We start from the raw sequence: 27,220 nt of genomic DNA, 5'->3' as shown, positions 1-27,220 counted from the left end.
GTCTGGCTTTCGAGAGGAGTAGGTCGGATGGACTCGATGTTCCGTCAGATGTAGCTCGAAGTCACGGCCATATGGTGCCGACTTCTTAGTTTTCGTTGTCGCTGTGGTCGGGTTGGCCGAGGTTGGATTCGTGGACTTGGTCCTCCGACTTCGTGAAGATCGGCTCGCACTCATGGCRACGGGATGTGGACGATCGGTTGGCGGGTGGGGATACTAGACGCACTTGTCAGAAAGACAATCCGTAAGCTGCACTCGTATCAGCTTACTCCTCGAAGATCACGCAAATCTGGACCACCGTCTTCCGCAAACTGGGCTAGGTCTCGAGGGCATATGCTACCAGAGAAAGTTCTGGCGCCGGGGCGGGTCGGCGATGAGGACCGAGAGCGGCAGGAGCGATTCCTTCTGTCCAGCTCTTCCAAGGCTAGATGTGTAAGGCTTATCTTGGACAATCCGTCATAAAACTCAGGGGGATAATTCCAGGACTCCCGRGCTTTACGTGTGATTTTGCTTCTTGTCTTTGCCTTCTTCGTGGGAGGGTCAGCGTCGGCTCGCGAGGGCTCGTCAGCGCGCTGTCGCTTTTGGTTCTGCCGTCTTGCCATGTGTGGCCCATTGTCCGAGGTCGTGTCAACAAGAGGGGGAGTTGCGCGGATATGTAGGCCGCTGTGAAGGTCGTCGCGTCGTGTCGGTTGTTGATGTCTGAGTTGGCGCTGCAGAAAGCAATGTGATGGTTGAAAAGGTGGAGACCGCGGGCTGATTGGCGAGGAGTGCTCAGTTCCCCGTGCGGGTCGGCAAGTCTTTCCTCCGGCACGCTGTCAGCACACCACGGGCCGCCCCATCTAGAACCGAGCATTTTGGTCCAATCAAACGTCCTAGGGGACCCGAGTTGTAAAGCTTAAATCACAACTGCATCTACTGCACCCACCATAAACAAAAAACAAAAAATAGTCTGCCTCTTCGTCTCATTATGTCCCTGAAAGTCCTTCTCAACTTGAGACTTCGCCACGACGCGTACCCAGGTTAATGGTCGCAGCAACAGATGCGGCTTGTGGTTGGTTTATTGCAGACATGGGGATGCTTGTGAATGTCGACTGCTAAGCAATGCAAAAGAGTAAGCTCGTGTTGGTTTTAGGACTGGTTAAATGTAACGCTGCGTGTCGATCTGCTCCACGCGTTGCAAGCGATGATCCTTGACGGAATAAACCTACCTAACATATATCAGTGGTCGAAGAGGCCTAAAACTATTGCCCGGAGGTCGTCCCATTTCAGCTGTGTAGGACTGTGTCTACTTTTGGCATGTATCGTGATCCAACCACCTGCTGTTGCCGTTTAGTACATGACGAGAAATCAAGGCTTTTACAAAACGAAATACCACGCGTACCATAGGGGAGGGGCGCCGCTCATGGGTGTCACTTGGAGCTAGGCGTGCCGATAGTATGCGTCATTAAACTTATGTTATGGTAGGCTGCGTGCTGAGTTCAAACCGAGATCATCCCCAATCTCTTCATGATTGCTGATGCCCTCATCCTTTCTGAGGCCTCATGTAAATCGTCACCTGCCTTTCCTCATCAACTCGTTCCTTCCACAATTCCCATTTGCACTGCATGAAAGCTTACTCGAAACTCAGACTGCGACAGTACGTGTACTTGCTTTTGCTGAGAAAAAAAACTGATGCTTTAGGACAGATGTCCAATCGTGAAAAGATGCTCCAGCAAGTGCGAGACAACCTGAAGCAGGACAGAGAGTTGAATCCGCCGGAAACCCTGTGCCATGTTGTTAGAGACTCATTTCAATCTCTGCTCAAATTCCTTTGGAATCTCTGGAAGAAGGAAAGGCGGCGCAAAGGGGTCAAGCGCCAGAGACAGGAGCAGTCACGGAGCGAGGCTCGAGGCATCACGGATGAACTGGCTGTATTTACTATTCTTTAGCACAGAGGTTTGTGAAATTACTAGCGAATAAGATTGATTGCTCCTGTTGAGTCGACTTTCCAGCCATCAAGCTGTCCTTCTCCCTCAAAAACGGAAAACGGAAGCTGATACTAATCGTGAGCTACTGGAGCTAAATCACAGCCTCACATTTGAACCCGTTTACTTTCTCCAGACATATTCGTCACAACTGYCTCTTTCTAATAACTCATCTCTACCTCGAAAACAAATCGGTAGAAGAAGTGAGCGCTACGGTAAYGATCCGGTCTCGCGGATCCATTGTTCGGCCGAACTGTGACCTGCTTTACCTGATCTTCCCTTCACAAGTTCATATATTGCTCAAGAGACAAGAACTGGATCGCAAGTAACTTGTCATAAAACAACCCAATGTAGAGAAGGAGCTCTCAGGCTTGTTTAGAGTCAATGTTCAGCTAGATCTGTGCTGTCAAGATCATCTCAGTCCTGTTCCTATTCATCATTTCTGATATCCTCGCTGTGAGTAAACATGTGGCTGGTATTGTCATGGTTGCAGCGATCGGGACGATTTTCGGCAGTAATCTGCTTTTAGAAACGCGCTTGAGAGACCGAACCGGGTCAAGCCAGCCAGCCAGCCTATTCACACGAGGAACCCCTATAGAGGTCAGCCGAATCGCTTGTACTACACCCAGTATTCAAGTCATCACGGTCACCTATTTCCAACCGCGTGGAACTAATTTCATCTAGATACTAGAAATGTCGTTTCTAGTTATCTTTACATGGTTACTAGATCGAGCCTAGATATGTCGAGTGGACCTACGATGCTTCGTTATATACAGTCAATAACCCAGATCCTTGTGCGATTGGGTGATCTTTGACACGCTGACGTGTCCTGTGAAGATCAGACGCGTCCTTATGATACGAAATCTGTTCGCGTCATTGGATGTGGCCATCACCAACGGGTGCTAACAAGCTATGATATCCGTGATTTCATGCCAATGCAACACCGCGTGGAGAGCCTCACCGAAAAGTGCCAAACACTGCCGCAATAGGATCTGATGTACAGGACTTGTTTCTGCCCAACGCCAATCAGATATGCATGACAATTGTTATTACTAAGACTGTGTGGCTCGACGAGCGAAAATATAGACATGAACTCACATCTAGAGAGCACGATCATTAGCTAACACATTTCATGTCTAATGATCTGTAATTCCTAGACAAAAGTTTGACTCAGCAGAAGTTGCTGGCGCATCACTAGACATCAGTGCCGTTGAAACATGTGTCAAAAAAGATTGTTATTATCGCTAGGCTTGACGTCCAAAAACCACACATTGCCAACAAGGCGACCTGAGTGTACTCGGCCAAATCCGACTCGGTCGCCTTCCTTTGCTGATGGTTGATGTAGTGCCCTTGAGTCTGTTGTTATGTCTCACCTTCGAGGAGTCTGTGCCATCTGACCCAATCGCTCTCAATGGTTGCTGCAGACCGAGGCAGCGAGGACAAGGGTATGATCCGACCTACGCGATGGTTGCCGGGGTCTGTTTGTAAACGAGGCTTGAGAGGCTTAAAGTCCTACTGAATTGCTGACGTAGATAACGCCCAGCCAGACTGAGTCAACCCGAGTCCTGTAGTGAGCCCAGATGGGTTCAAGCAAACACATATCTATAAGAAACAGCCTTTCCACAAACTTGAAAAGCTTTGAATCTACAATTTTTCATGCCATCTGGAGGCGCGACGCGAAGATGGCCCTAGTCTGTCTCAAAAGCGACTGGCTTTGCAGTACGTTGAACGCATACTCCGCATTCTCCTGCTTGACTTAGACAGAGCTAACTTAGGAGGAAGCTTCTCAATTAGTGCAGTTCGCGGACTGCAAACAAGGGGGCAAAGCAAAATACTACCTAGACCCTGAAGCTTTGGAAGGGGAATACCTAAAACCGGATACTCAGGTGGTCATCCTGTGTATCACTCTCGAGGAGATCAAATCCAGATGTGCAAACAGGGCAAATGTTACACTCCAGGTCAGGTCGCTCACAAACGCTACGTTGATTACGTCGGAGTAAAGCATTGGTTCATCCAAACTTTCAACGGAATATAAGACCACTAATCAATGGGATATCGTGATGTATCTACGACGCTCACGTATTGATACATAATCTATAGTAACTTTTGGCACCTATTTGCGTGTAATAGAATCCATCGTGCTTTGCGAGACGCGTGATACGCATACGCCATGATACAGTCTTCGATCGCACACCACGTCGCCGTTGTTGCTTCCGATCAAAGCGGGCAGAGCAATTGCAGCCCAGACCAGTGGCCATTTGTAATGCAGAAACATCCGAATGTAGACTATTTTCAAGACGGAGAGCGACGCGAGTATGGATTGGCTACCATGTAGCCTACGGGAACTTGTAAACATCCGGCTCCGTTGTATCTGACGTACTTTCATCGTGTTAAATGGCCGCTTCCTCGACAAGGAGACAATCGCGGGGGGAAAGGGGGGTGAGATCCGACCGTCCTGTCAACCTCATTTGTTCCCAAGACATGTGATAAAGTCCCTGCCTGGGCCCTTTCTGTTGTCCCTTGTGCCCTTACATAGTGCTCTTCCTTCCGATCCTGCTGACCACCCTGTCCATCGTCCTGTACATCACTTGTTTTCCATCCACTGAATATCTTTTTGAATCGCTTGTAAGTTGCCATTGTCTGTAAGCTTCGAGTCATTCTCATGCACCTCTACACAGCCTAGCTCTGCCTCCTTCATCGTATTTTGTCACTGTGCACCTGGCTGGGTCTACCTTGGCCTCTTGAAACTACTTAGAGGCTCCCGCATCATCTTCACCCTCTTAGCCATATTTTGAGTTCTTCTCTCACTCTACCTCGAACTGTACTCTGTCAGCTTTTGGAGTTAGCTCGTCTATAGCTCTACATCTTGTACTGTTAAATAACCTCACCATCACTCCCGTCTATTGACGACAAGACCCATCCTTCTCTAATTAGTACGCGATGCAACAAGATATGGAAGCCTTGAGTAACATCGAAAACCTGTTTAGCACTACGTCAACAACAGAGTTGAGCCCAGCTGTGTTCCAGTAGGCTATGCCCCTGTCAGTAGATGAGAGAGATGCTGTCATCGCGCCCGACTTTCTCCCATATACACTACTACAAGCAGATACTACTAGCTCCAGTTTCCGTTACCAAAATATCTTAGATACAGGGGAGGAGAATATTCTGATTCCTAATGACGAACTTTGGATATCATCCGCAATACCTTTGCCGGTAAATGACCAGCAACTCTTCGCCACTCTGGCGAGACACCCGACCCTCGTGCCTTTCCAACCCAAAGTGACAAAGACAAACTCGAGCTCGAATTTAAATGCAGTATCGACCCTGCCGAATTTGGAAAAAGGCAAACAAGTCTGTGCGGAAAGTACACAAGAGCCTGCTTCACAACGTCGCAAGCGAAAGCGACGATCTTTGGACATTCGACCATTGCCAGCAGCCAACCCGACCTACAAGAAGCTGCTTGTACAGGGAAGGCCCCCTGTGTATCCATCAACCCGAGATACGGGAGCTCGTAGCTGTGACTCTAAGAGCGACGACGCTGAATGCGGCCACAAAGGCGACGAGATAACAACGATAGCAGTACAACACATTCGTCGAAACTACGGAAGTACAATCAGCAAGGCTGAGAGAGCATTAGAATCCCAGAATAAAACGGACTTTGAAGACTTGGAGAGTTTAGTGGAAGAAATGGGTCGATCTGGTGTTCAGTGCTGCTCTCCGGAGACCACTCACGACTTCAGAATTCAATGGTGTGTATCACCCATCCTTGTTAGATAAAGAAGAATGCAAGTGACCCTGATCGATGCGATCTTAGTGATAAGTGCAAACAGATGCATTGCTATAGCTGCATGAAGATAACCTGGCCAAGTGCTTCAACCGGCGGTAGTGTTAAATGCAAGTTTTGCGCTAGTGCTTGAGCTCAAATCGGTCGGCGATCATCGAGTCTCACTTCTTAAGGGAGAGAAATGTAAGAAGCTAAGGACAAGATAAATAAAGCTAAAGCAAGAATGACAAAGTTCCATGTATTCCATGTTGTTGACGACATGGAGCGTAAATCGATGCTTCTCAAACGTCGAAACCCATTGGAAAAGTGATGGTCCGCAGTAGTAGAATTGCTTAGGATATTCTCAGATGAATTTTATCCCGAGTCAAACGTGGTTCTTTGTAACTTTTGCCAAGTTTTCGTAAATGAGAGTAGGTTATCAGGCATCAAATTTTTAGTGCATTCAAAGATATCACTCGAGACGACACCGAGTCGATGCCCCTAGTTTTCGTCTTGGAGGCTGAGTAAGTCAGCCACAAGCCGCACACTCACTTAGTTTTCGAGATTTTGAGATTTCCAGCTCAATCGACTCATATCACTAGCTGAGAACTTCCCCCCGCAACTAACAGAGTGCTAAAATGCCTTCACCAACCAACTGATTCCCAATCATTCGTTCCATTTAAGATGAACTAAGGTAAAATAGCCCGGTGCCCTATCTAGTGAGGTTCTTGAGGATTTCTTCGCAATTGTTGTCAAAGCGAATGCTGAATAACCTCACATTTTGCATAAACCTCTCGGTCTTGCCAAGCTCCCGGTCCCGACCAAACAGAGTCTCGACAAATTCGGCACCGGCATTCTTGCCAAGGCCGGGCTGCTTTCGCCTTGAAGCCTTGAGCATGGGAGCTTCACAGGCCTGTAGAAGTGATCGAAAGTTTTCGGTAAGGCGCTTACCGGCCTCGATGAAGTCCTCAACAAGATCACAGTCGTCAGAGCTGTGGACAAGACTGACGGCTTCCTCGGCTTGCTTTACCTTACCAGCGAGCTGGATGAGGAGAAGCCAAAGCTCACTGGCTATGTCAGAGATCGGAGTGGCAGGACCGTGGTGATAAACGGTCCAATCATAGATCCATTTCCCCAGACTGTTGGCGTCGAAAGCGCTGCCCAGGAGCAGGATGGGTGTCTCGCTAGGATCCCAGTTCTTGAGTGAGTACCCAGCAGGGATGCGGTGCTTACGGGCATCGGCACCCGTAGCCTCAGTAACAGTGAAAGAGGTCGGCTGCCTGCTACGATGACACGTGATGGATGGTGCGTTCTTGGTTTCGATCGGAGGGACACCAGTAGATCGTGGGAAGCTTCGAGTCAGGCTGCCAAAAGGTTGCCCGCGAGGCGACTCATGCATGCGTGGTATCTGCTCTCTGGTGCCATACCCATCGTTGCTTGTAGTTGAGGATGGGTGATGAAAGTTCTCGAAACGGGGCTGCGTGAGAAATCTGCGGGTGTATCCTGAAGTTTCGGTGATTGAATACTCGTAGGATGATTCATATGACTTAAAAGCCGTGATGTAGGTGAATGTTGTTAATTGTCCGTTGCTGTCGTAGCGAGGGGAGCCCGCAGGGGGCCGAGGGCATTGCGGGACGTATTTGTAGTCATGGCTAGTCATCTTTCTACCATTGGGCGACCCTGTGCTCATCGCGAAGCGCTTTTCTCCTGGCCTACGGACGGCCCGTTATTTAGTTTGGAGAAAGTCAGGAGGCAGGAGTATTGGCTTACTGGGGCATACTAATAGAGTTACGATGAACTCAACGAGAATGAGGTCGTCGTCATGAGGTGATAAACATGAGATAGGAAGGACCACGTTGTATTTAATTGCTCCTGTCACGAAAGTCATATAGGGGCTAGTTGAAGGCTGCCTTGGGGGATGAACGCGTTGACTGGAGTCCAGTCGTCGCGTCATCTCCACGAGCCAATTGTATACTTGACAAATCAAACCTTTCGTCGTATCAAGGTACGCTGACCCGTAAATCACTGGCAAAGACTTTGGCTGAGCCACTTGTAGTAATAAACGCGTTGACGTCTAGCAAGATCGCGTTCCTCTTAGTGTCGTGCCTTGTCGTGGGTACGCGAGGTAGTGGCATAAGTTTCTATGGCAATCGTTGCCTTTAGCAGCCCATCTGTTGCAGAATAGATGGCTCTGTGCCGCATCAACGCTGTATCGTAAGCCATTAATCTCCGTGAATAGCAAGCGACCCTTGATGTAGCCGCCTCCTTTACTTTCCATCCCAACGTTTGCATCACGTTATCAATGCGCGTCGATGTCTCAGCGCGACGCCAACTATGTTCATTTATTGGCTACGTTCATGATTTACATAAGGCTGTGAAACAAACACCGGGGAAACTCGTTATGCAAATGGCTGGCACTTCACCCATGCACAGTGCTACCTTGGAGCAACGCGTTGCCTTGTAACTTCACTCGAGCTTCGATCAATCCGGATGAAGCAGATTCCAGAGACCTTTCTTACCGCGTTGGCCATGTGCACGCCGTATACATCTTGATTAAAGGTTAGGTGATCGTGACTGTCAGTACCTCCATATCCAGGGGCATTTGGTGGATTGAGTCGTTCAATCCATTCCCATTCGGCTCAAAATAGAAAGTTAATAAGTTAGACCCTCCTTTCTCGTCTCTCTTCAGATCTCGGTTCGGAAAGATATCGCTATGAATTATCAGGGCATAGTCCTCCGATATCTAAGGCGTTGTTGGTCCTGAGGTGCCACCATTACATCCGGTAAAGATACTGTTAAAGAAGGCAAACTCTTCGAAATTCCTTCTCTGGAGACTGCTGTTAGAGAGCCGATAGCGTCCCCGCAATTTAGTATGGTTGCGTGGCCTGTGGAAAACCCTGCTCCTATCACGGCACTAACAGTACGTGCCTAGGAAGAATTTTTACAGGGGAGAGTTGGTGACACGGTAATCAGCTTTTTTGTCTAGGGTAGGTAATCGTTAGAACCGTATCTACGTTTTTCGTTCCAGCTTCCAAATGGACAAGCAAGGGTATGTCAATAACTTGTCTGGACGACACCTGCTCAATTGGTACGTCGCCAAGATGTGGAGGGCAGACATATTGATAGGAGAGCAGCCTTTACTTGACACATGATTGAATACAGAACAACAATAATTTAGAGGCGTTACTTCGCTGTTGATGACTTTGACTGCTAACAAGGATCGTCTTGCCCTTCACACGTTGTTGCAAACGACGGCCTGGTAGATAACGTACGCCCGTCAGGGATTCTGTAAATATCTATTCTTTCTCTATCATAAACATGTCAAAATCATTCCACTTTGACGTCAGGTATGCAACGGGAAGGTGTCTTGATATGCATTGGTATTCTCAAGGCGTAGCCGCTCGCTAACTTTGGTCTCAGTCGCTGGATGCCCTTGATGTACCCTGACGACCAGGACACCATGCCAAACGCAAAACAGCTTTATCGTCCGAGGAACCAGAAGCCACTAGTCGGAACTTCATTCAAGCAAAAGTTTGGCTTGACGGATGTCTGTCTATCCCAGGTTGGGTTAGCATGTTGGCTCGGATGCACAACCAACATCCATTCCTCCGTAAGAACAGTACCGGATGATTGAATGATCTTCGATGTGACAACTTAGCCACCTTTCAATTTCACTTGCTCAAACGAATCATGTCCCTCAACAGGGTACCTTACCAGGTTACCGCCCGCTCATACGTGCTTGATGAGAGTTTCGCAAGCATTACCGTTTCAGACGACATCGTCAACCAACATTCAAGTCGATAGCACCAATCAACTTTCTGCTCACTCAATCTTGAAAGGAATATCATGAGCCCTTCACAGTGGCCAGCCTGACGCGAAAGATTGGCGGACTCGCGCCGTAGCTGCTAGATTGATGCGATCAAAAGAGTCCGAATATAGAAGCCATTCGCTGGGACTACAAAGAAAAAGAAATTGCGTCAAGAAAAAGGCGGACTCTTGGCGGAAGGAAAACATTGATACCACAATAAAGGATTGTGCCTAAAATACTGATGGATAGGAGAGGTGTGATAGATGGTAGTCAAACACTCATCTCTCGAACTTCACCTGATATTAACACACCATCTTCCAAAAGGAAAATCTCATGGTATGAAACCCAGGTAAAGCAACAGTTACCGCTGGGATTGCCCAAGAAGACGAGATTGATAGGGCCTAGTTCGATGAAGAGGAGAGTGCTTCAAAGTGCGATGCTGAATGATATCAAGAGAATGTCATGAACTCTCATGATGCCAGGTAGAATGGTGAAGGGCATAAAAATGTCGAGGAAAATCGGAACCGAATCGGCAGGAGTCATCGACATTGTGTGAGCGCAGTGTTGGGACTTGGTCGTCACAGTGGTCAAAGTTGATGCCGCTGAAGCCGAGATTATTCACGTTGGGATCACAACCAACAGAAGGTTGCATCGACGTTGAGTCACTGAATCCTTCCAACATGGGTATCTGAAGTCGTTTTTTCAACACAGGGGTGCGGAATCCGACAAAAGAAGACAGGGGTACTCGAAACTGGGCATGGGAAATTTGATAGAGTAATTGAGTAGTGACTGCCCTACACGGACATCATAGAAGGGAAATTGTATAGTATATCCATCTGCACTGCAAGCTTTGAGATGCTATAGAGGATGTACAGTATCGAGCACTGACAGTTTCCTCATCTAGAACAACCTGAAAGATGTTGGCGCATCTCCACACAGTGTCTATCCGTGAACGGTATACATCAGCATCGACGCTTTTGGACATTCGGAGTAAGCTTCTGGCCGTAAGCCGAAGGCTAGCAGCCCCGAATGTGGGCTTGAATGGCTTGTGGGCGCTGGCGTACTAAAATGGCTTACGGTAGCTTGATCGGTAGTTCACAGTGTCGATTTAGGCACCACTCACCCCGGCGGTTGTTGGGCACTCGAGTTACTTTACGGTGCATCTTCTAGTAGGCCAAAAAAATGCTCCCCCGCTATCAAAAAGTCCTGTACTGCCGTTCAATCTGCTCACGATGTAGCTTGGTGTATTTCAAAGTATCCACTCTAGATTACACAAAGAGCTATGTGTACGCAATGACTTTGAGCTTATTGTTGCGGATTTTTTTTTTAATCGCGTAGTTCATTCGTCACTGACTCTCACTCAGACTGATACAGGAAATAGGGCGGAAGGAAATGAGTGGATCCTAAAGAGAGAGACTGGGGTGCAGAAAACCGCACACGGCAAGTCGAGATTGAACTGGCAAATATCGTGGAGGGTGAAGTGTGTATAACCTCCTACACCAGAGATCGAGCCGGGATACGCAAAACGTACCTCTTGCAGCCTCTTTATGTGTTGAGTTAAATACATACCGTAAAATAGTTCCAAGTCATTAGTATCCTGGTTCTTGAGCAAAACAGACTATGCCTTCTTTTGTTTCGTTCTTCGAAATGGCGACCGCGAGAAGACACAGCAACGTAGAACGATCAAGATGGCGCACAAAATGCCGCCAAGTATTGTGTAATCACATAAGTGAGAGGTGGATAGCTTGTGATTGAGTACGCGAGAAGCTGACTCGTCTTAGACTCGACGTTGGGAATCACGCTTGATCCTTCCCAAGTCAGATTGCACCCCTCTCGCGATGACCCTTATCGTTGGTCCGTGAGCCCAGGCAAAGAATACTTGTTTGAGAAAAATCTCAGCGACCAGTCTTTGGGAATATATAAAGAACTTCACGACGGGATCAACATATACTTCGAAGCCACCAAAGCGCCGTCGCGACGCCTGAGCGAGCCGTTGCACCAGGAAATGTCTGCCAAGACTTTTACGCCTGGGACTTCAGCAGATTTTGCTCATCGAGAGGCAGCCAACAAAACTACTGTAAGTTTCACGTCTCGCATCAATGAGCTGCAAGTACAGAGAGATTACGCCTCTCAAGAGGTCCATCTACTCAAGAGCCAACTTGAAGCAGAGGTGAAGCTCAGGCTCAGTCTGGAGGAAAAACTACAGATAGCGTATGAGCGACAGGAACAGCTGAGGCGGGAGCTGGAAAAATCAGTACGGCGGGAGGACCACTTCCGCAACACAGCAGTGGATTATTCGCAAGAGATAGCTAAGATTCTGCCGACCATTATGAGCTTGGCCGAAAAGACGAACTTCACACAGGCGGGCTTCATTTGAGAATATAATCTAGTTTCTATCAATCCCATGTATTACCTTAAAAAGGAAATGGTAGCTCCCATCTCATCATGTAGGATGGTGTCTTACATCGTGGACCCACTAAGAAGTACACCAATTCTCCAGTCACCATAGCGTATTTCCTGTCATTGACACGTGCCTTTGACCACGCTGCCACTATAAAGCCACCGCCTCGCACTTTATTACGCTCAGTAGTCTAGATGTGAAACACGTTTTCATGTAGAACATCCTCAGTCAATTGACAAGCGACATAGTATACAAACTAGACGAAATGAAACCAAACGACGCACCCGAAACGATCCAAAACCTGGCAATTGAGATGACATTGCTACAGGAAGAGGTTAAAAAACAGAATGCCCGACTGTCTGCGTCAACTTATTTGCTCCGAGAAATTGTCACGCTCATCCAGATGACCACGACGACGACAGAATTGTTCAAAGGCAGGCAGACGAACGCAGAGAGTGTCTGGGCTAGTTACTGGGGTATATTGAAGGAGTGTGATGAAGCCATCTTCGAGGTGGATTCAGTTCAGTCACGGAAGCCCTAGATAGTTGTAAGTTCTGGAAGCTCCAAAGAATGGGAAAGTATTGGGCTAACTATGTCTCTAGGCTTGGTTTAGTCTCCAAGTTGCGGAGCATCTCCAAAATCTCATCCATCATGTTCTTCATCTCGACATTTCTTGCCACCTGAGAGGCTTTCCATTTGAGGAGTTCCTCTATCCTGATTTCTGCGTCTTTCTTATGGGCCTCGAGAGCCATAATCCTGACAAGGAGTGAAAGCTCGTCAATATGGCGATGCTCGCATTGACGTCGTACGTTGGGAGGCTCTTTTCGCGGACCAAAATCGAAAGCGCCACTAGCCCTTGGATGCTGATAGCCAGGATCAAGATCATTATCCAGTCTGCAGTCTTGTCTCAAGGAGCCATACCCTGGGTAGGTATCGAACGTGGATGTAAGATCGCTGGAGGTAGCGACGTCAGGTGTTGTGAGTTTGCGGACGCCAGAATCGATCTGCCTATCCACGTCAGAGAATATTTGTTGTGGTTGACTCGAACTCATTTGTTCCAATGGGAGAAAATCGACATATTCCGTTTGGCTGCCGAGAGCATTTAAATCCTCCCCTCCGAGTTCACCAAAGTCAAATATTCCATCTGATGGAGGCTGTTCTGCGGTCGACGGCATACGCGGTGTGTTGACAGGGGCTGGATCCATGGACAACGAAGGGCTAGAAGATTGCGAGAAGAAGGAATCAAATCCATAAGTAAGAGATTTGCTACCGCTGGGATTCATGATACATAAGAGCGTTCTCAACTGGCGCGCAGCAAAAATGGATGGTGTTGGTTTGTGTTGGCTGGGGATCACCGAGCTTTTACCATCGTTGTCCTTTGTTCTAACATTTACCGACTTGGGGTCTGTTGGTCAGGCGCGGAGGACTACGTATCAGGTCGGCAGTTAGAAATTGGAGGTAGGTCGAATCACGAACCCCTGTCTGCTGTTTCCCGCACCCTTGCCGTTAATCGACATTTTCACATTTCTTACACGCCATTCGAGAACATGAAACACATTACTCGACACAGAATACTGTACTGTACCATCCCCCATCAGCGAGTAGTCCAAGCGCGGCCCTATCCTAAACGGCTTCGAGTCCACCATCTTGTCAGCGACAGACCAGGGGCTGCTTCTGTCACCCCGAGCCGTTCTTGACTAAAGATAACGAGGAAGGTCCAGACGAACGATCGCAACTTCAACTAACTATATAACATGGCAGGACGTACTGCTTGCTTCCTGTAATCATTTTCACCTTCAAACATCTAACGGCTTCCTATTCACCACAAATTTTTAACTGTTCTTCCAGCAATCACGATGGTATGTATGAAATTTTGCAACTCATCCATAGAAAACAGTATCCAGTTGACCCTCCCACAGAGCCACCAACAACAGCTGTCCGCTGTACCTGAGAACTCGGTTGTTACAACCTGGCAACAGCCGATTGTCACGCAACAACAACAACAGCAGCAGCAGCAAGCCTACTTCGTTTCACGATTGGCCGGGGAACTTCTAGTTTCTCGGACTGACAATATGAACCTACGCCACATAAGCCGGCAGTCACAGGAAGATGCCTTCTGCTGGCACCAAGAGTACGAGCGCCTTCTCGGTGAGTATTGGAAGGTTTCGGAACATAATGCTGCCCTTTTGGGTCAGGTTTCGAGACTGAAAGAGCAGCTCCGGTCAGCTAGGTCCAGGCAAGGTACCCAGAGAGCTCGTCGCGATAGTGGAAGCGCTGTTGTGTCGACTTTGAAAGTAGAAGGCGCCTCGGGCACCATGAGCAACGCGATTGTAGGCAGTGGAACGAGTGAGGGCATCAAACAAGAGGTCAATGCACACCTAGATGGTGAACGAAGTTAATCTCATGCGATGGTGTACACGGGACGTCAATTCCGAGAAAGCTTGTATAAGAGTTACATGCCACGTTCTTTTCATACTGTATGATAGTGATTAAGCTTATAAAGCGAAAAAAAAAACGGTTAGGTCGATTCTCACCTAGATTCTCGATCTTGCATGCTTACTGTAATCTGACATCCTTACCCCCACTGGCATGGGTTCAGACCAGGACCCCGACACGCGTGCTACCTCGCGCGGACTTCCATGGAGGGTACAAAAGCTGTACCCTCCAACTTTCCCAAAAAGTTCAGCGCACCTGACCTCGTGTAATTTTGTGACGTAGTACAAAAGTTGAGGGGGTGTGGACGTATGTACAACCTTTTGGCACTGCTCTCCTACGAAATGCAAGTGACAACGCGTTTGAGGTGCGCTTTTTGGCACCCACCATCTTTGGATGCTTCATATCCAAAGGGCAAAATAGCAGCAGATGTGTCTTAAGAACTATGGAGTTGACCTCATTCATACCTGGCTGCAACTTTGGCAAGCTAGAGCCTGAAGTCAACTTTGCTGCCTTACATCGTCTTGAGAACATTCCTACCATGTCCCATCCCAAAGTCACTAGGCGCAAAAGGCGCACAGAGACTTTGAAGAAAAAGATTGAAGAGTTCTCTAACATCTTCAACGTGAACATAGCTGTCATAATCCAGGACAGGTCCACAACGCAGCGACAAACCTTCAAATTCACGCATGATCCGGACTGGGTGGTTGTGAGTATATACGCACCAACTGTACGGCTTTGGCTGAACGACTCACTCAAGGCTCAAAACACCTATCCTTCTCCTGAGCACGCCATGATCTTATCAGAAGGCCAGGTATTCAAAGATAACGTAGAACGCTTGAAGCAGCGATTTGAGCGGCTAAACCTTGAATGTCCACCCTAAATCTGATTTCCAGCCTTCTTATCGATGGTGCTGCAAGTCCATAGTTCTATTTCCACATTCAGAGATATCTGTACGAAATACCAATGGTTTATGTACAAGGACATATACTAGATTGTGATCAATAAGCGAACCAGATCGTTTTGGGCACATATATCGAAATTGACATTCTATTTCCAATTTCCTGACTCTTCAAGACAAAAAGCAAACTCCGCAACGCTTTCTACGCTTTGAAGGACGGCTGCATGCTACTTCTCGCTTTCTTTTCTTATGTGTTCTTGTCCCAAAAACAGCAGTTGCCGAAGTGCTGGCGATGAGCTTTGAGAGATTATACGGTGAGCCGCTGAGTGGGAAGGCCTGCTTACTCCCCTCTTGCTGTAGTTCGATGGAAATAGAATGGCCAGCTATACAACTGACGGCTAATTGAATGTTACCATGCTCATCTATCTCCAGTACAGGGAGCACTGACTTTCCATTGACGTATACGGTTGACTTGCGCAGCCGCTTAGTGATCTCTGGCAACGCTCGATCCTGTCCCTTTCGAATACATAGTATTTGTCCACTTAACTCGAGGCTAGATCCCGAAGTCTGAGGCAAGGTATCTAGCTCGAAGTAGAAAAGAGTGGCAAACAGATGATGCGCGATATTGGGTATGACTCGGAGCATTGTGGCATCGGAACTTACCAAAGAAGTCAGTCGGGGCATCGATGCAATATCGTCAAGGGAGGGAAGTTGAGTGAGAGTGAGGTCCAGCCTATACCGACCACCGCCACCCCCCATCGAATTACTGGTATTTGCAGCATCATCCCAATTCTTCTTTCCCTGCATGAGTGACATGTATGCTCGCTTCAGTCGAATAAGCCAGCTGTCTTTGACGAACCTCGGCCGTTGATCTTTGAGCGTATCTTTCGGTAAAGTTCCAGTGCCTATATTCAACAAAATATCAGGCTGTGTATTTTCATTCATTGCAGCAAACTCGGCCAATGCAACGACGATAGGATTATTCGCCAAGACTCCAGCATCTTGGAACGTTCCCAGTCCAGCAAGATATTTGGCCGGGAAGTACCTGCAAAATAAAAGAACCGATTAATAGAGAGTTTGGATCATATAGAGGCGAGAGGACTTACAAGGGGGCAGCGGTGCCAATCCGTCCGCTTATAGGCATCAGCTCGCGTTCTCCCTACGTATCACAGGCGTCGACAACTTACATTTCCCAAGTTTTCACATTGTCAGCTTCCCTAAGCACCAGATGACCATTCCTCTCTCTACCAGTACCGTTGTAGTTGGTAAAAAGGCAGAGTGAGGGTCGGACTACTGTCGCAGTTAGCACACCAATTTTGGACCCTACTCTTTTGGCATAGGGGGTTTCGGTCAACACCCCATCACCAAACGCCGTTTTGAGGGGTGTCTCGATATTGCTCTCTGCATACATTGAGTCCAGCAGAATTGATCGAATCCAGTTCGCCCCTGGCAATGGTGGAAGCAGATTAGGACGGAAAGCCATTCTCGCAAGCTGCTCAAATTCAATAGCGCAACGTTCGACGGACCAGCCGTCAGCGAACATAGCAAGTACGATCAGTGCACCTATTATGATAAGTCAAAGATATCTGAGAGGACGGGAATACGAGAGTAGGTAAAACACGAGGAACCGTAAAAAACTTACCAGCACTGACACCGTACGCCATCGTAAAGAACTCCTGTACCGGTATGGGGAGATCAAGTTGCTCTTGGATCTTGTTCAAGATAGCTGGAGGAATGATACCCCGTACACCTCCTCCATCAATGCAGATAATGGACTGACCAGCTGTAGGCGGCCGAATACGCACGACCAAGTTCACAGGTTGTCCATCGAGCAAGCAATGAGGCAGGGTGAAGAGAAATGGGTCAGCTGCATTGGATGTTCCAAAGACCTGCAGACAGTTCTCACATACCCAGTGACCACACCATAGCTTGTGCTGTGGAACTTGTACTAGGCAGGATAAACAAATATTCTTGATCTTCACGTCTGGCCAGCGTTCTACGTGGATGGCTAGGGTCGATCGATGCACTGATACTGCTCTTTCACCTTCCTTGAGACGGCCGAATAGGCCGATCAAATTGCTTGAGATCGAGCTGAGGAGACTGCTTGGAAGTAGAAAGCCATCATTACGGTCTTTCATGGCTGTCTGATTGCAAGCGCGTGTACAGGCATCCCGATACAAACGATTGAAAACATCCTTGGGGTTGAACACTACATTTATTAGCATAACATAAGAACTGACTCTTTTGGTCTAAAACTCACGGTGCATATCGGGCATGTACTGATCGAGCAGCAAGCTTGAAGCAATGATAGGCGACGCAAATGAGAGGAGGTCCTTTGCCAGGTGTACCTGATCAGTAAAATGAACGAGATTGTCCGCCAACTGGGTCGAGACTGGGAAATCTCGCCGAGAAGAGAGAACGGGATCAAAAAGTTGTTCGTGCAAAATCGATGCTGACTCGAATGCCCTGTCGAAAAGCGTGTCAAAGTGCTCCACGGAGAACAATAAGCCCGCGTCTTGACGTCTTTGGCGAGCGGAAGAAATGTGCCGGTGCAGATAAGTGTGATTTGTAGAAGATAAGCTTCCGCCAGGACTTCGAACGAAAGCTGCTTCAAAAAAGTAAGAATCCAATGCTCTGGAGGCAATAGTCTTCACCGTTGATGCGCATACCCGTTCCGCGATAGTTGCAGCATCTGACTGCTGCTCATGCCTTCCGTCAAGGATAACTAAGAGGGAGGGCTTCCAAATCGTATGTTCCTGTGATGGCCAGGTAGCGATCCAGCGCGAGATCTTTGTTAGGTCTGATAGACCATACGAATACAAACAGAAAACATCGACAAAGGGATATAGTAGACGAGAGTACACGAACGTTTGTGCATCAATATCGGAGATGTTGCTTCTCAGCAAGGTCTCTTTCTTTGACGGGCAACATCGAAACCTCTTCGTTGAGCCAGGTGAGGGCAGAGCTGCACTGGCGAGTAGTAGGGGTTCACAATCTGCAGTTCCTGAGCTTAGGTCTAGACAGAGCGACCCGGGATTGCGCTTTGGCTTCGTGATCAAGTCCATCGGCTGACGACTACCGATCAGGATATTCATGCTCGGACACGGAGCCTGCGAATCAAGTGCAGACGTAATTTGTTTCAATCTTCCAGACTGGCGAATCGATGGATTCTTTCCACCAGATACCCAAAGCCAGTGGCTACAGGTCGGATCAGCCATGTTGTTGATGTGTGGGATTTCAACGAAGGATATCGATAGCCACCAGTGTAAATACTTCAGCCGCAGTTCAAGCCTATTAAGTTAATCTAGGGCCCGGTTCTGTTCTGGATATTGCGGTTTTCGTACCCCTGGACACAACACAGGGGCACGAAACCAGCACCTTGTATCATGCTAGCTACTTTTACTACATAAAAGGACTGCGGACCCAGAACAATTTTCGAATACTCTACACAAGTGCCGCAAAAATGGATCCTCATATTAAACAACACCTATACATCTGTGATATTTGCCGTCGCCCACGCTCAAAGGAGTTTCATCGTCGTTACCCTGCTGGTCAGGATTACCCACGAACGCACTCTGTTTGTCGTAGGTGCCGCCAAACGAACCATCGCTTCAAAAACAGCACATACAAACAACCAGTCCCACCAAAAAAGCATTACCGGGAACTTATGCAACGTACTGTACGAGCCATGAATGATTTGTACCAGGCAGGAAAGGTCTTCTATCAGGGTCTTTGCAGCCGCAATGGCCTCTACATTCAGGTTCATCATCATCACTGGCATCACAATACTTTGTCGGAGGACGACTTGACTAAAGCTTACGGCAAGTTTGCGGAACGACCCCGAAGCCCATCATTCCAGGAAAAGCCTGTCACTATCAGACAAAAGAAGCAACCCGCTTCAGATAATCAAGTTGCGCACGTGGCTGAGCTTACCGATGGCCCAACACCAGCTCCCTATGAGCTACCGGCGTATCAGTCATACGCTGATGCTCCACCGGCGGTGTCACAGAAACCGGTGTTTCGTTTTCAGGTTTCAGAAGACGTTAGTTAGATACGGGTTTGGCAATGCTTCTAAATGTTGGTATCAGGCGAACGGATGGTTATGATTGTTACTAGACTCTTGTCTTGCTGTCGAACAAGAAAAAGAAAAAAAAGCGAAAAAAAGAAGAAGGATTACTTTGAAAATAGAATAAATGAATTTTTTGAAATTATTACTCCAAGGCAAAGCCACATAACTAACGAACCCGAATGTGAAGTCGCAATAAGGATCTGCCAAAAGCTAAAGGCGCCCAAACATCTACCGGAAAGCCTGCTCCGGTAACTTGGCCACGTGTGCAGACGCTACTTTCGCTTCAAGAGTCTTAGGAACCAAAACTGATAAACAAGTACCATTGAGCCCATGCATACAGCACAGAAACCCGCAATGCTTATGGTCACTATAGCGGTCGCAGACCAATTTCCGTCTTGAGCTGTGTAGACATTTGTTAAGCTAGCTACCAAAGCCGTCAGCGCATTAAGCAGTCCAGGGCTCTGATATGTTAGTAACTATTCATCGAGGCTCGGGAGTATACTGACAGGAAGATGCGATAGACGAGCCAAAACCAATTATGCTTGACATTCCACCATGCCCACACGATGCCTAGAATGCCAATGAGGCAAGAAAAGCTTCCAACGTACACTAGAGGGACATTGCGGACGGCGCGCTGTATGATTTGACCAGCTTGATTGCGATTCAGAACTCCACTGCGGCTGACAGACGTAAAAGTCCCAGGAAACACAACGAACCCGGCAAGAAGAAGCCAGTTAGAAAGGGAAGCGAGGAAGTTCCACCGAAGTGGCACCTGGTGCGATTCTATGACCATCCTATCATAGGATGAGCAGGAATCAGCCGGTAGCGGGATTTGAGCAGCCCTGGAAGATAAATCTTCAGGCTCCTCGTAATGATTCGCTTGGGCTTTCATTCTTGTTTAGATGTGTTTCCTGGTTGTGTGCTTTGTAAATTGATCCTACCGATGGCGAGTAAGAGTCCACCTTTTATATGATTCATGAAGCGCGTCTGATTTCAGCACCCCTCTACTCTAGTGATAAACAAGGCATCACTTGACGTGTACCTAGGGAGGCGGGGGTGCTGGTTTCGTACCCTCATCGACTCTTATTAAAGATCTTCTCCGATCATTTGTTACTGTTTCTATCTACTGGCGCCGGAATTGCCAACATGGATCCAACCGACATCTACGGCATTTGCATGGGAAGCGCAATTATCCTTCTTGCACTTTTTTCAATTTTTCAGCCATTATTACGCTCGTTGATTGAATACCTTCGCCGCTTCCTTCTCCGCCAAATCAATCTTTCTTTCCTTCCACGGTGGCTTGGAAGGGATCTCAAGCTTTCAAGATACTGCGGCTTAAATGTCATCCTCTACATCAATGCCAACATATGCCTGCTTACGATTAACGTGGCAGATCAGTCTGACTTCATACGTAGGCTTGGAAGGGCGGCAATGATCAACCTCATTCCTCTTTGCATAAGTGGACGCGTCAATCCACTCGCAAATATACTTTCGATCCGAGTTGAAAGTTACCTTCTCACCCACAAATGCATCGGGACCGTTTTCATCATCGAGGCATCACTACATTCCATTTTGTCCTGGACCCACGGCACGGCCAACATTATGAAAGGGCAGGACAAAGCGGGGCTAATTGTTAGTAAATCATTGGATTTACCCCTCACGCCCCAGACTTGGAGATAGTCAACACACAACCAATGCTGACAAGCCTTAGGCTGTAAGCTCAATGGCAGCCATTACGTTGACCTCCATCCCGATCATCTGGCGATGGAAGTATGAATTTCTAGCCACTCTGCATCTCGCGCTCGCAGCAACAGGGGTTGCAAGCCTTTGGTTTCATCTAACACCAGCCGGTGTCTTGGAGACGCCCGGACTCTATCTTATCTTGACGATAACAGCTTTTGCATCCGTAAAATTGATCAGATTATTCAAGATGCTACTCACGAATATCTCTACTGATTCTATCAGCACTGCAAATATTCATCAGATCGGACACGGCGTGGAAATCCAGGTAAGTATGCCCCGTCCTCTCAAGTACCGTGCTGGCCAGTTTGTGTTCTTGAGCATTCCACGGCTTGCTGCGTTCCAATTACATCCCTTCCAGATTGCTTGGGAGTATTTGGGTGAAGGTGGATGTCAGGTCATAGTTTTCATTATTCAGCCGCGTCACGGTTTTACGAGCCGGCTTCGTCTGGCGGCTCCGATGAGAGATTATGCGGCCTTAGTAGAAGGCCCCTATGGAAGATCAATCACAACAGAACAGTACGGAACGGTTTTGCTCTTCGCCACAGGTATTGGTATAGCAGGACAATTACCCTACATGAAGGAGCAACTTCACCTTTACCGAGAGTGGCGAACGCAAACCCGACGACACGTTTTATTTTGGGAAATGGAGGCTGAAGGTTTGGCTCAACTTCAGTCTTGTTTTTATATTTTTTAACCCATCATAAGAATACAGGTATTGGGTAAACGAGTGGATCAATGAGATCTTTTCATGGAATATCGCTTACGTAAGCACTACATCCGCGGCCCTTTCAATGTTTTGGGAAGCTAAAGGCATGGTAGGAAATCCACCTTTACATTCGAGGTCATTTCCTCACCGAAAACGCTGAAGCAGGTGTGTCTGTGAAGAAAGGAGAAAAACTTCTCAGACTCACCTTGAACTATTTGCCCATGGAGCCGGAAAATCTCATTCGATCTGAGATCCAGAAAAGAGGAGATCTAGGTCGTATGTTAGTGTCCTGTGAGTCAATTTTCAAGTCGTATAGGGACAAGGCTGACACGTACAGTATGTACCGACTCTTCGACGTCTCGGGTGGTATCTAAAGCTATCGCCCCTATTCTTGGAAAGGATGTCGACCTAGTGGAACTTGACTTCTGCCCATGGTAGTGGTCTCCACATCACAATTAGGGTACGAGAAAGAGTGGGCCCCTGTTGTACGATGCTAGAAATGGATCCAGTTTGCCTGTATGTATAGCTCTGGTAGCTATCGATGCATCTTATGTAGAACTCCAATGCACTTTTCTTTATACAACTCACTAATCCCAATAAGTCGATTTTTTTACCTTCAACTTGCTGCAATCCTTCGTGAGGAGCAATAAAAACCATTCATAGCTGGTCGATGTGGCACCTCTAAGCACACAATACCACATACAGGCGCTCGACTTTCCGCATTCTTTCCAACAAAAGTTGCCCCTAGTGGGTTAGCAGAGCGTTTCAAGTTATCGCAATAGTTCTGGACAATCTTGCAAGGATGCGTTTTGGTCGTATGCGCAGATTGCCTGAAGAGTTCTTGTGCAACGTGACCGGCACGATTAATCGAGCTACAGGAGTGGATTCTTAGTCACACGCGCTTCTTTTCGAACCTATAGCCTACGTTGCTCCAAGCTATAGGGCCGGGGGTCGGTTTCGGAAGTCGTCGTTAGGCTGACAGGGGGTCCTATTTCGGTTTCTGCTAGGGGTATATATTTCGGACTATACTAGGGTACATGTCTCGAGCTACGATGGGTGCCTGTTTTGACCCCTGTCGTGTTGCCTGTTATATTTTTTTGCAGCTGACTTGTTATGGAACATACGAGAATTAGGGCGGCGTACAGTATTGTAGTACTGTGCTATAGCGCAGTATTGGGTAAACTTTGCTTAGCCGTGCATCATTTTACTTTGCTGTAGTATTTATTAGCTGTTTTTAATCCTCAAATACCCCTTACTATAATAAACTTACTATCTACACTGAGGATTTTCTATAGTCAAGGCTTCGAAAAGGAGGGTCACGCGAACGTTACTTAGGTAGGTTACATCTGACAATAGACCAGGGATTGGTTTTGTATCGGGAACGGTTGGAGAAGCAGACAGGTCAGAGGATGCCAGGACAACAACGGATTCATGCAGCCAATTAACTTTCTATCTCAAAACGTCACCTCCGCTAGCTGTGATGTATTTAAGATCGCTTCCGCTGCAAGGCTCTTCCAACTCCACAAACCATCATGTTCCTTCTTCCCATGCTTCTCACCTTTCCGTTCTTCACGGCGGCGCACGAAGGGATTTTTCAGAGGGGAGCAGTCAATTTTACCATTGAGGCTGGCACCTTAGTCGGCACAGGTTTGATCGAGTTTGCTTCAGACGGCAGCTCTCAAACTACTCAAGACACTGAAGCGTTGGTCACTGAGACTCTTAAGTATGGTAAAGGTCTGTGCGGACCAACGACAACATGTGAAGCCAGTACCTCCGCAGTATTTCTCACAAGAGAAGTCCCACTGCTTCCCGCACCAACCTTGCCGTCTCGTATACTCTCTGTCAACCATACTAGGGCTGTTCTACCATCAAACATCTCACTCGAAGGGACACCTATTTCATTACCCACTAGTCCCACGATCTCCGAGGCTACGTTTTCGCGCCATATGGCTTGTATCTGGCTCTTGGGTTTCATGGCAGCGGGTTCGTTTGTCTTTGTTATCTGAGCGGGGAGGAAGGCTGTTATCAGAGGTACTTCTTTCGTTCTCTTTTGTGTTTTTTAGATAGTTAGATCGACAATAAACCTTTGGTCATGTTTGAGCGTTCAAGCTGGCTCTCGAGACCACTGTCATGTCTTGGTGATACCGAATGCTATGGGGCGACTACTATGGCATAGTTTCTTCGTTAATGACAAAATGACCACTTGAGAGAGATGAGTGAAAAGCGATTCCTTGCTTTATCTTTAGATATGGGCTGGTCTGCTTACTCGTGATTAGTCTTGTAACTCGGAAGCGTTTTTAAAGACATGCTGCTAGCAATCTACCAACCTAAAGAAGTGTTAGTTAAGAGAATACCCTTGCTCGAGGTCAATTCTTGAACCTGTTTGGTAGGGGTATCTGGTTTCCGCACCCTTACATCACGCCGTTTGTGTATTTAGGCTAGATGGCTCGTGAGACGGTGCATTGTAGGACCTGTGTTGTCATGCTTGTATTAGAGAGATTTGAGTAGCTAGTGTAGTGCAATATGGCTCCTGAGGTAAAACACCATCTCCTACTCTTTGTTTGCGATGTAGACTAACGAGCCATAGACACTTTCTCGTAGTTCGCAGTCGTCTACTGGTATAGTATACAGAAGCGATGTTCACGAAGCGTGTGTTTCGAATGCATACAAGCTTCTCAAGAACAGATTCAATGACATACTCCGCAAAAACGATTCGCTTGAGAAGAGCCAGAAGCTGCTACAACGACGAACCGATCACGCATCACGAGACAACCGCAGACTTCGTCGAGAACTGAATCGTCAGCAAAACGACTGCAAGCTACTGACAAAAGAGATCAAAAGTATCTCGGCAGAAAAATCGCAGTTATATGCACAACTTGAGGAAGAAAAATTTCAAAAGCAGCTTGGCGATGTTTTTCTTCAACAGTGTCTTGATGAAATTGGAGAACGACAACAAGAAATAAGGGAAGAGAGATCAAAGAGACAGGTGAATGACTTGATGGTTGATCGGTGTCGCGACAAGATCGAAAAGCAGAAGCTGGAGTTGGAAGAGAAGGAAAACCACCTCAGGACATGCAAAGAAGCAGTGGTTGTAGCTTACAGTGAGATTTCTATGGTCAAAGCCCAAAATCGTTATCTGGAGCAGCGGCTGATTGTTGGTGAGGACAACATCTCTGAACTAAATTGGCAACTAGAAAGGAAAAACGGAGAAACAGCAAGGCTGAACATAATTGTGGCGAAGTTAGAGAAAGAAAGAAGTGAGGCTATGGACGGGTGCTATTACCTTCAGGGTCAAATTGGAAAGCTCAAGACTACTACAGTAAATTAGAGGCCCTCTTTCAGATACATTTTTCTCATAGAGAGTTTCTAGCACTGTTGTAAGGAAGTTTGACGTCCCTGTAAATTGCTTGGGCTAGTATTTGCGTGTCCGGCTTCATGCAAGAGTCAATTATTGAATAAGTGCTGTGAGTATTACGTGCCAGTAGGGATGCTTAAGATCAAGCACCAAAATGGCGCCAGCTTCGGGCGGCAGAATTTTGACAGGACAACATGAATACATCAGTTTACACAAAGGAATCAAATACAGTAAACGCATTATGATGTATGGCATCAATCTATAGAACGTATACAGTATTTACACGTTTGGAGATTCTACACATATACATTCGTGCGTATTCGTCTCGAGACTACATAACTTGGTATGACATTTTCAGGGAAATAAAAAGGATATGTTTTCTGGAGTTGATTCGAGACCCCCTCATAGTCTGACCCTGACTCTGAGACAGGGGGGCTGATAATAGATCCTGGGTTCGGTCACTTTAGTACGTACCACGAGTATAATTGTCAAGGATGTTAGGTGACAGCCAGGCAGGGATTACAAAGTCGTCATCCACAGGTAGGGAGTCGACAGCATTTCCGAGCCCCAGCTTGATGTTAGGTCTTGCCAATACTGTGGAAGTGGGGGGAGAGGGACGTTTTTGTAACCTGAAGCAACACTATGTTCTCGCAAAAGTGGTACAAATAGCACCTCGACGTTGGGTAGTGTAGGTGCGAAGTCTGTACATTTTATTCGCTTGTACCGCCATGCAATGGCTGATTAAAGAGTTCGAGGTTACATTACTGTAACTTGATATAGTTGCTGTTCTAATATAAAAACAAATGCATCTTCGTCCCTTCCGTCTCAAATCTTGAGCTCTGCAAGTCCCCGTCCCAGCTTACCGAACGCATCCTGTCATCTCGCATAAGAAAACCGAATCTTGAGTCACTCGTTTCGTCTCAAAGCCACCAATACCATGTATTTTCTCATCTTCCTAAGCCTCGCTACCGCTGCCATTGCCACAGTAGCTGATTCGCGGTTCATTCTCTACTATGATCAGTTAGTACTTACCATACCTGCCTTGATTATTCCTGACAACCTTCTCGTAGATGGCATACCAAGAAACTCCCTACCAAGTCCCTCACGGCTGGAGTAACGCATGTCATGATGTCCTTTGCCAACTCGTCGCTGTTTGTGTCTCAGCCTCAAGGAGAGTACAGGCCTTTCCAACCGGTCGAAGATGTTCGAGCTCTCTTTGACAGTAACGTTCAAGTTTGTATGGCCATTGGTGGGTGGGGCGATACCATTGGCTTCAGCGAGGCTGCCAAGTCCGACAAGACCCGCAAGAACTTTGCCAAGAACATTGCTTCCACTGTTGACATGCTGGGCTTTGATTGTGTTGGTATGTCAAATAAGGTCAACCTGTGTTCAGACTGACACATGTAGATATTGATTGGGAATACCCTGGCGGTAACGGCGATGACTACAAGTCCATTCCAAATAAGAAGAAGGAATACGAGATCCAATCTTTCCCGCGCCTTCTCGGAGAAGTAAAAAAGGCCATCGGAGATAAAGAACTTTCTATCGCGGTCCCGGGCCACAGCCGTGATATGATTGCGTACACCTCGAATCAAGTTCCTGAGATTAACCGTGCTGTCGACTTTGTCAACGTAGGTCCAACCAAAATGCATATCATAAGAATCAAACGAAAGGAAAAGTTACTGACACTATGAGGTCATGACATACGATCTCATGAACCGCCGAGACCATTATACTACACACCACACCTCGCTTCTGGGCACCTTTCATGCCATTGATCYATATATATCCCTCGGCTTTCCAGCTTCTAAGCTGGTCTTCGGTATTCCGTTTTATGCCAAGTGGTTCACCACCAAGAGCGGATATGTTTGCGACCAACCCATCGGGTGCCCTACTGAGCTTCTTGAGCACCAGGAAGACGGCAGTGATACGGGAAAGTCTGGCTCCATGACCTTCGAGGCAGCCAATTTCGCAGTTCCTCTTGAGACCCTAACTCTTTCACCAAATGCCACTTGCGGCGCCGGTACACCGTTCAAATGTGGTGACGGCCTCTGCTGCGGTCAAACTGGTTGGTGGTGGG

General features: G+C 47.4%; 12 protein-coding genes across 12 annotated transcripts; 8 read left to right on the top strand and 4 right to left on the bottom strand.

The window, feature by feature from the left end:
* Positions 1-257: 257 nt before the first annotated feature.
* On the bottom strand, positions 258-599 carry FMAN_15489 (uncharacterized protein; the record flags this gene model as incomplete). The annotated part of the gene is made up of 1 exon (XM_041826232.1): positions 258-599. One exon carries the CDS (start codon positions 597-599, stop codon positions 258-260), a length of 342 nt encoding a protein of 113 aa, XP_041691580.1.
* Positions 600-1,503: 904 nt separating this feature from the next.
* FMAN_15488 (uncharacterized protein) lies at positions 1,504-1,925 on the top strand (the record flags this gene model as incomplete). The annotated part of the gene is made up of 3 exons (XM_041826231.1): positions 1,504-1,572; positions 1,625-1,633; positions 1,683-1,925. 3 exons carry the CDS (start codon positions 1,504-1,506, stop codon positions 1,923-1,925), a joined length of 321 nt encoding a protein of 106 aa, XP_041691579.1.
* A 4,511-nt stretch (positions 1,926-6,436) lies between these two features.
* On the bottom strand, positions 6,437-7,384 carry FMAN_15487 (uncharacterized protein; the record flags this gene model as incomplete). Its single annotated transcript, XM_041826230.1, has 1 exon — positions 6,437-7,384. One exon carries the CDS (start codon positions 7,382-7,384, stop codon positions 6,437-6,439), a length of 948 nt encoding a protein of 315 aa, XP_041691578.1.
* Positions 7,385-11,179: 3,795 nt separating this feature from the next.
* FMAN_15486 (uncharacterized protein) lies at positions 11,180-11,909 on the top strand (the record flags this gene model as incomplete). The annotated part of the gene is made up of 2 exons (XM_041826229.1): positions 11,180-11,261; positions 11,314-11,909. The coding sequence occupies 2 exons, from the start codon at positions 11,180-11,182 to the stop codon at positions 11,907-11,909; spliced, it is 678 nt and encodes a 225-aa protein (XP_041691577.1).
* Positions 11,910-12,523: 614 nt separating this feature from the next.
* Positions 12,524-13,216, bottom strand: FMAN_15485 (uncharacterized protein; the record flags this gene model as incomplete). Its single annotated transcript, XM_041826228.1, has 1 exon — positions 12,524-13,216. One exon carries the CDS (start codon positions 13,214-13,216, stop codon positions 12,524-12,526), a length of 693 nt encoding a protein of 230 aa, XP_041691576.1.
* Positions 13,217-13,789: 573 nt separating this feature from the next.
* FMAN_15484 (uncharacterized protein) lies at positions 13,790-14,332 on the top strand (the record flags this gene model as incomplete). Its single annotated transcript, XM_041826227.1, has 1 exon — positions 13,790-14,332. One exon carries the CDS (start codon positions 13,790-13,792, stop codon positions 14,330-14,332), a length of 543 nt encoding a protein of 180 aa, XP_041691575.1.
* Positions 14,333-15,438: 1,106 nt separating this feature from the next.
* On the bottom strand, positions 15,439-18,485 carry FMAN_15483 (uncharacterized protein; the record flags this gene model as incomplete). Its single annotated transcript, XM_041826226.1, has 5 exons — positions 15,439-16,312; positions 16,374-16,400; positions 16,455-16,830; positions 16,910-17,476; positions 17,528-18,485. The coding sequence occupies 5 exons, from the start codon at positions 18,483-18,485 to the stop codon at positions 15,439-15,441; spliced, it is 2,802 nt and encodes a 933-aa protein (XP_041691574.1).
* Positions 18,486-18,730: 245 nt separating this feature from the next.
* FMAN_15482 (uncharacterized protein) lies at positions 18,731-19,318 on the top strand (the record flags this gene model as incomplete). Its single annotated transcript, XM_041826225.1, has 2 exons — positions 18,731-18,851; positions 18,906-19,318. 2 exons carry the CDS (start codon positions 18,731-18,733, stop codon positions 19,316-19,318), a joined length of 534 nt encoding a protein of 177 aa, XP_041691573.1.
* Positions 19,319-20,482: 1,164 nt separating this feature from the next.
* On the top strand, positions 20,483-21,773 carry FMAN_15481 (uncharacterized protein; the record flags this gene model as incomplete). Its single annotated transcript, XM_041826224.1, has 2 exons — positions 20,483-20,968; positions 21,048-21,773. The coding sequence occupies 2 exons, from the start codon at positions 20,483-20,485 to the stop codon at positions 21,771-21,773; spliced, it is 1,212 nt and encodes a 403-aa protein (XP_041691572.1).
* Positions 21,774-23,317: 1,544 nt separating this feature from the next.
* Positions 23,318-23,791, top strand: FMAN_15480 (uncharacterized protein; the record flags this gene model as incomplete). The annotated part of the gene is made up of 1 exon (XM_041826223.1): positions 23,318-23,791. One exon carries the CDS (start codon positions 23,318-23,320, stop codon positions 23,789-23,791), a length of 474 nt encoding a protein of 157 aa, XP_041691571.1.
* A 517-nt stretch (positions 23,792-24,308) lies between these two features.
* FMAN_15479 (uncharacterized protein) lies at positions 24,309-25,113 on the top strand (the record flags this gene model as incomplete). The annotated part of the gene is made up of 2 exons (XM_041826221.1): positions 24,309-24,320; positions 24,373-25,113. The coding sequence occupies 2 exons, from the start codon at positions 24,309-24,311 to the stop codon at positions 25,111-25,113; spliced, it is 753 nt and encodes a 250-aa protein (XP_041691570.1).
* Positions 25,114-26,077: 964 nt separating this feature from the next.
* Positions 26,078-26,834, top strand: FMAN_15478 (uncharacterized protein; the record flags this gene model as incomplete). The annotated part of the gene is made up of 3 exons (XM_041826220.1): positions 26,078-26,160; positions 26,211-26,503; positions 26,548-26,834. 3 exons carry the CDS (start codon positions 26,078-26,080, stop codon positions 26,832-26,834), a joined length of 663 nt encoding a protein of 220 aa, XP_041691569.1.
* Between the last annotated feature and the right edge of the window lie 386 nt (positions 26,835-27,220).

This window comes from Fusarium mangiferae (genome assembly GCF_900044065.1).
Source record: "Fusarium mangiferae strain MRC7560 genome assembly, contig: FMAN_scaffold039, whole genome shotgun sequence".
Lineage (NCBI taxonomy): Eukaryota > Fungi > Ascomycota > Sordariomycetes > Hypocreales > Nectriaceae > Fusarium > Fusarium mangiferae.
Note: the sequence above shows the minus strand (reverse complement) of the source record. Positions and strands in the feature narration are given on the sequence as shown.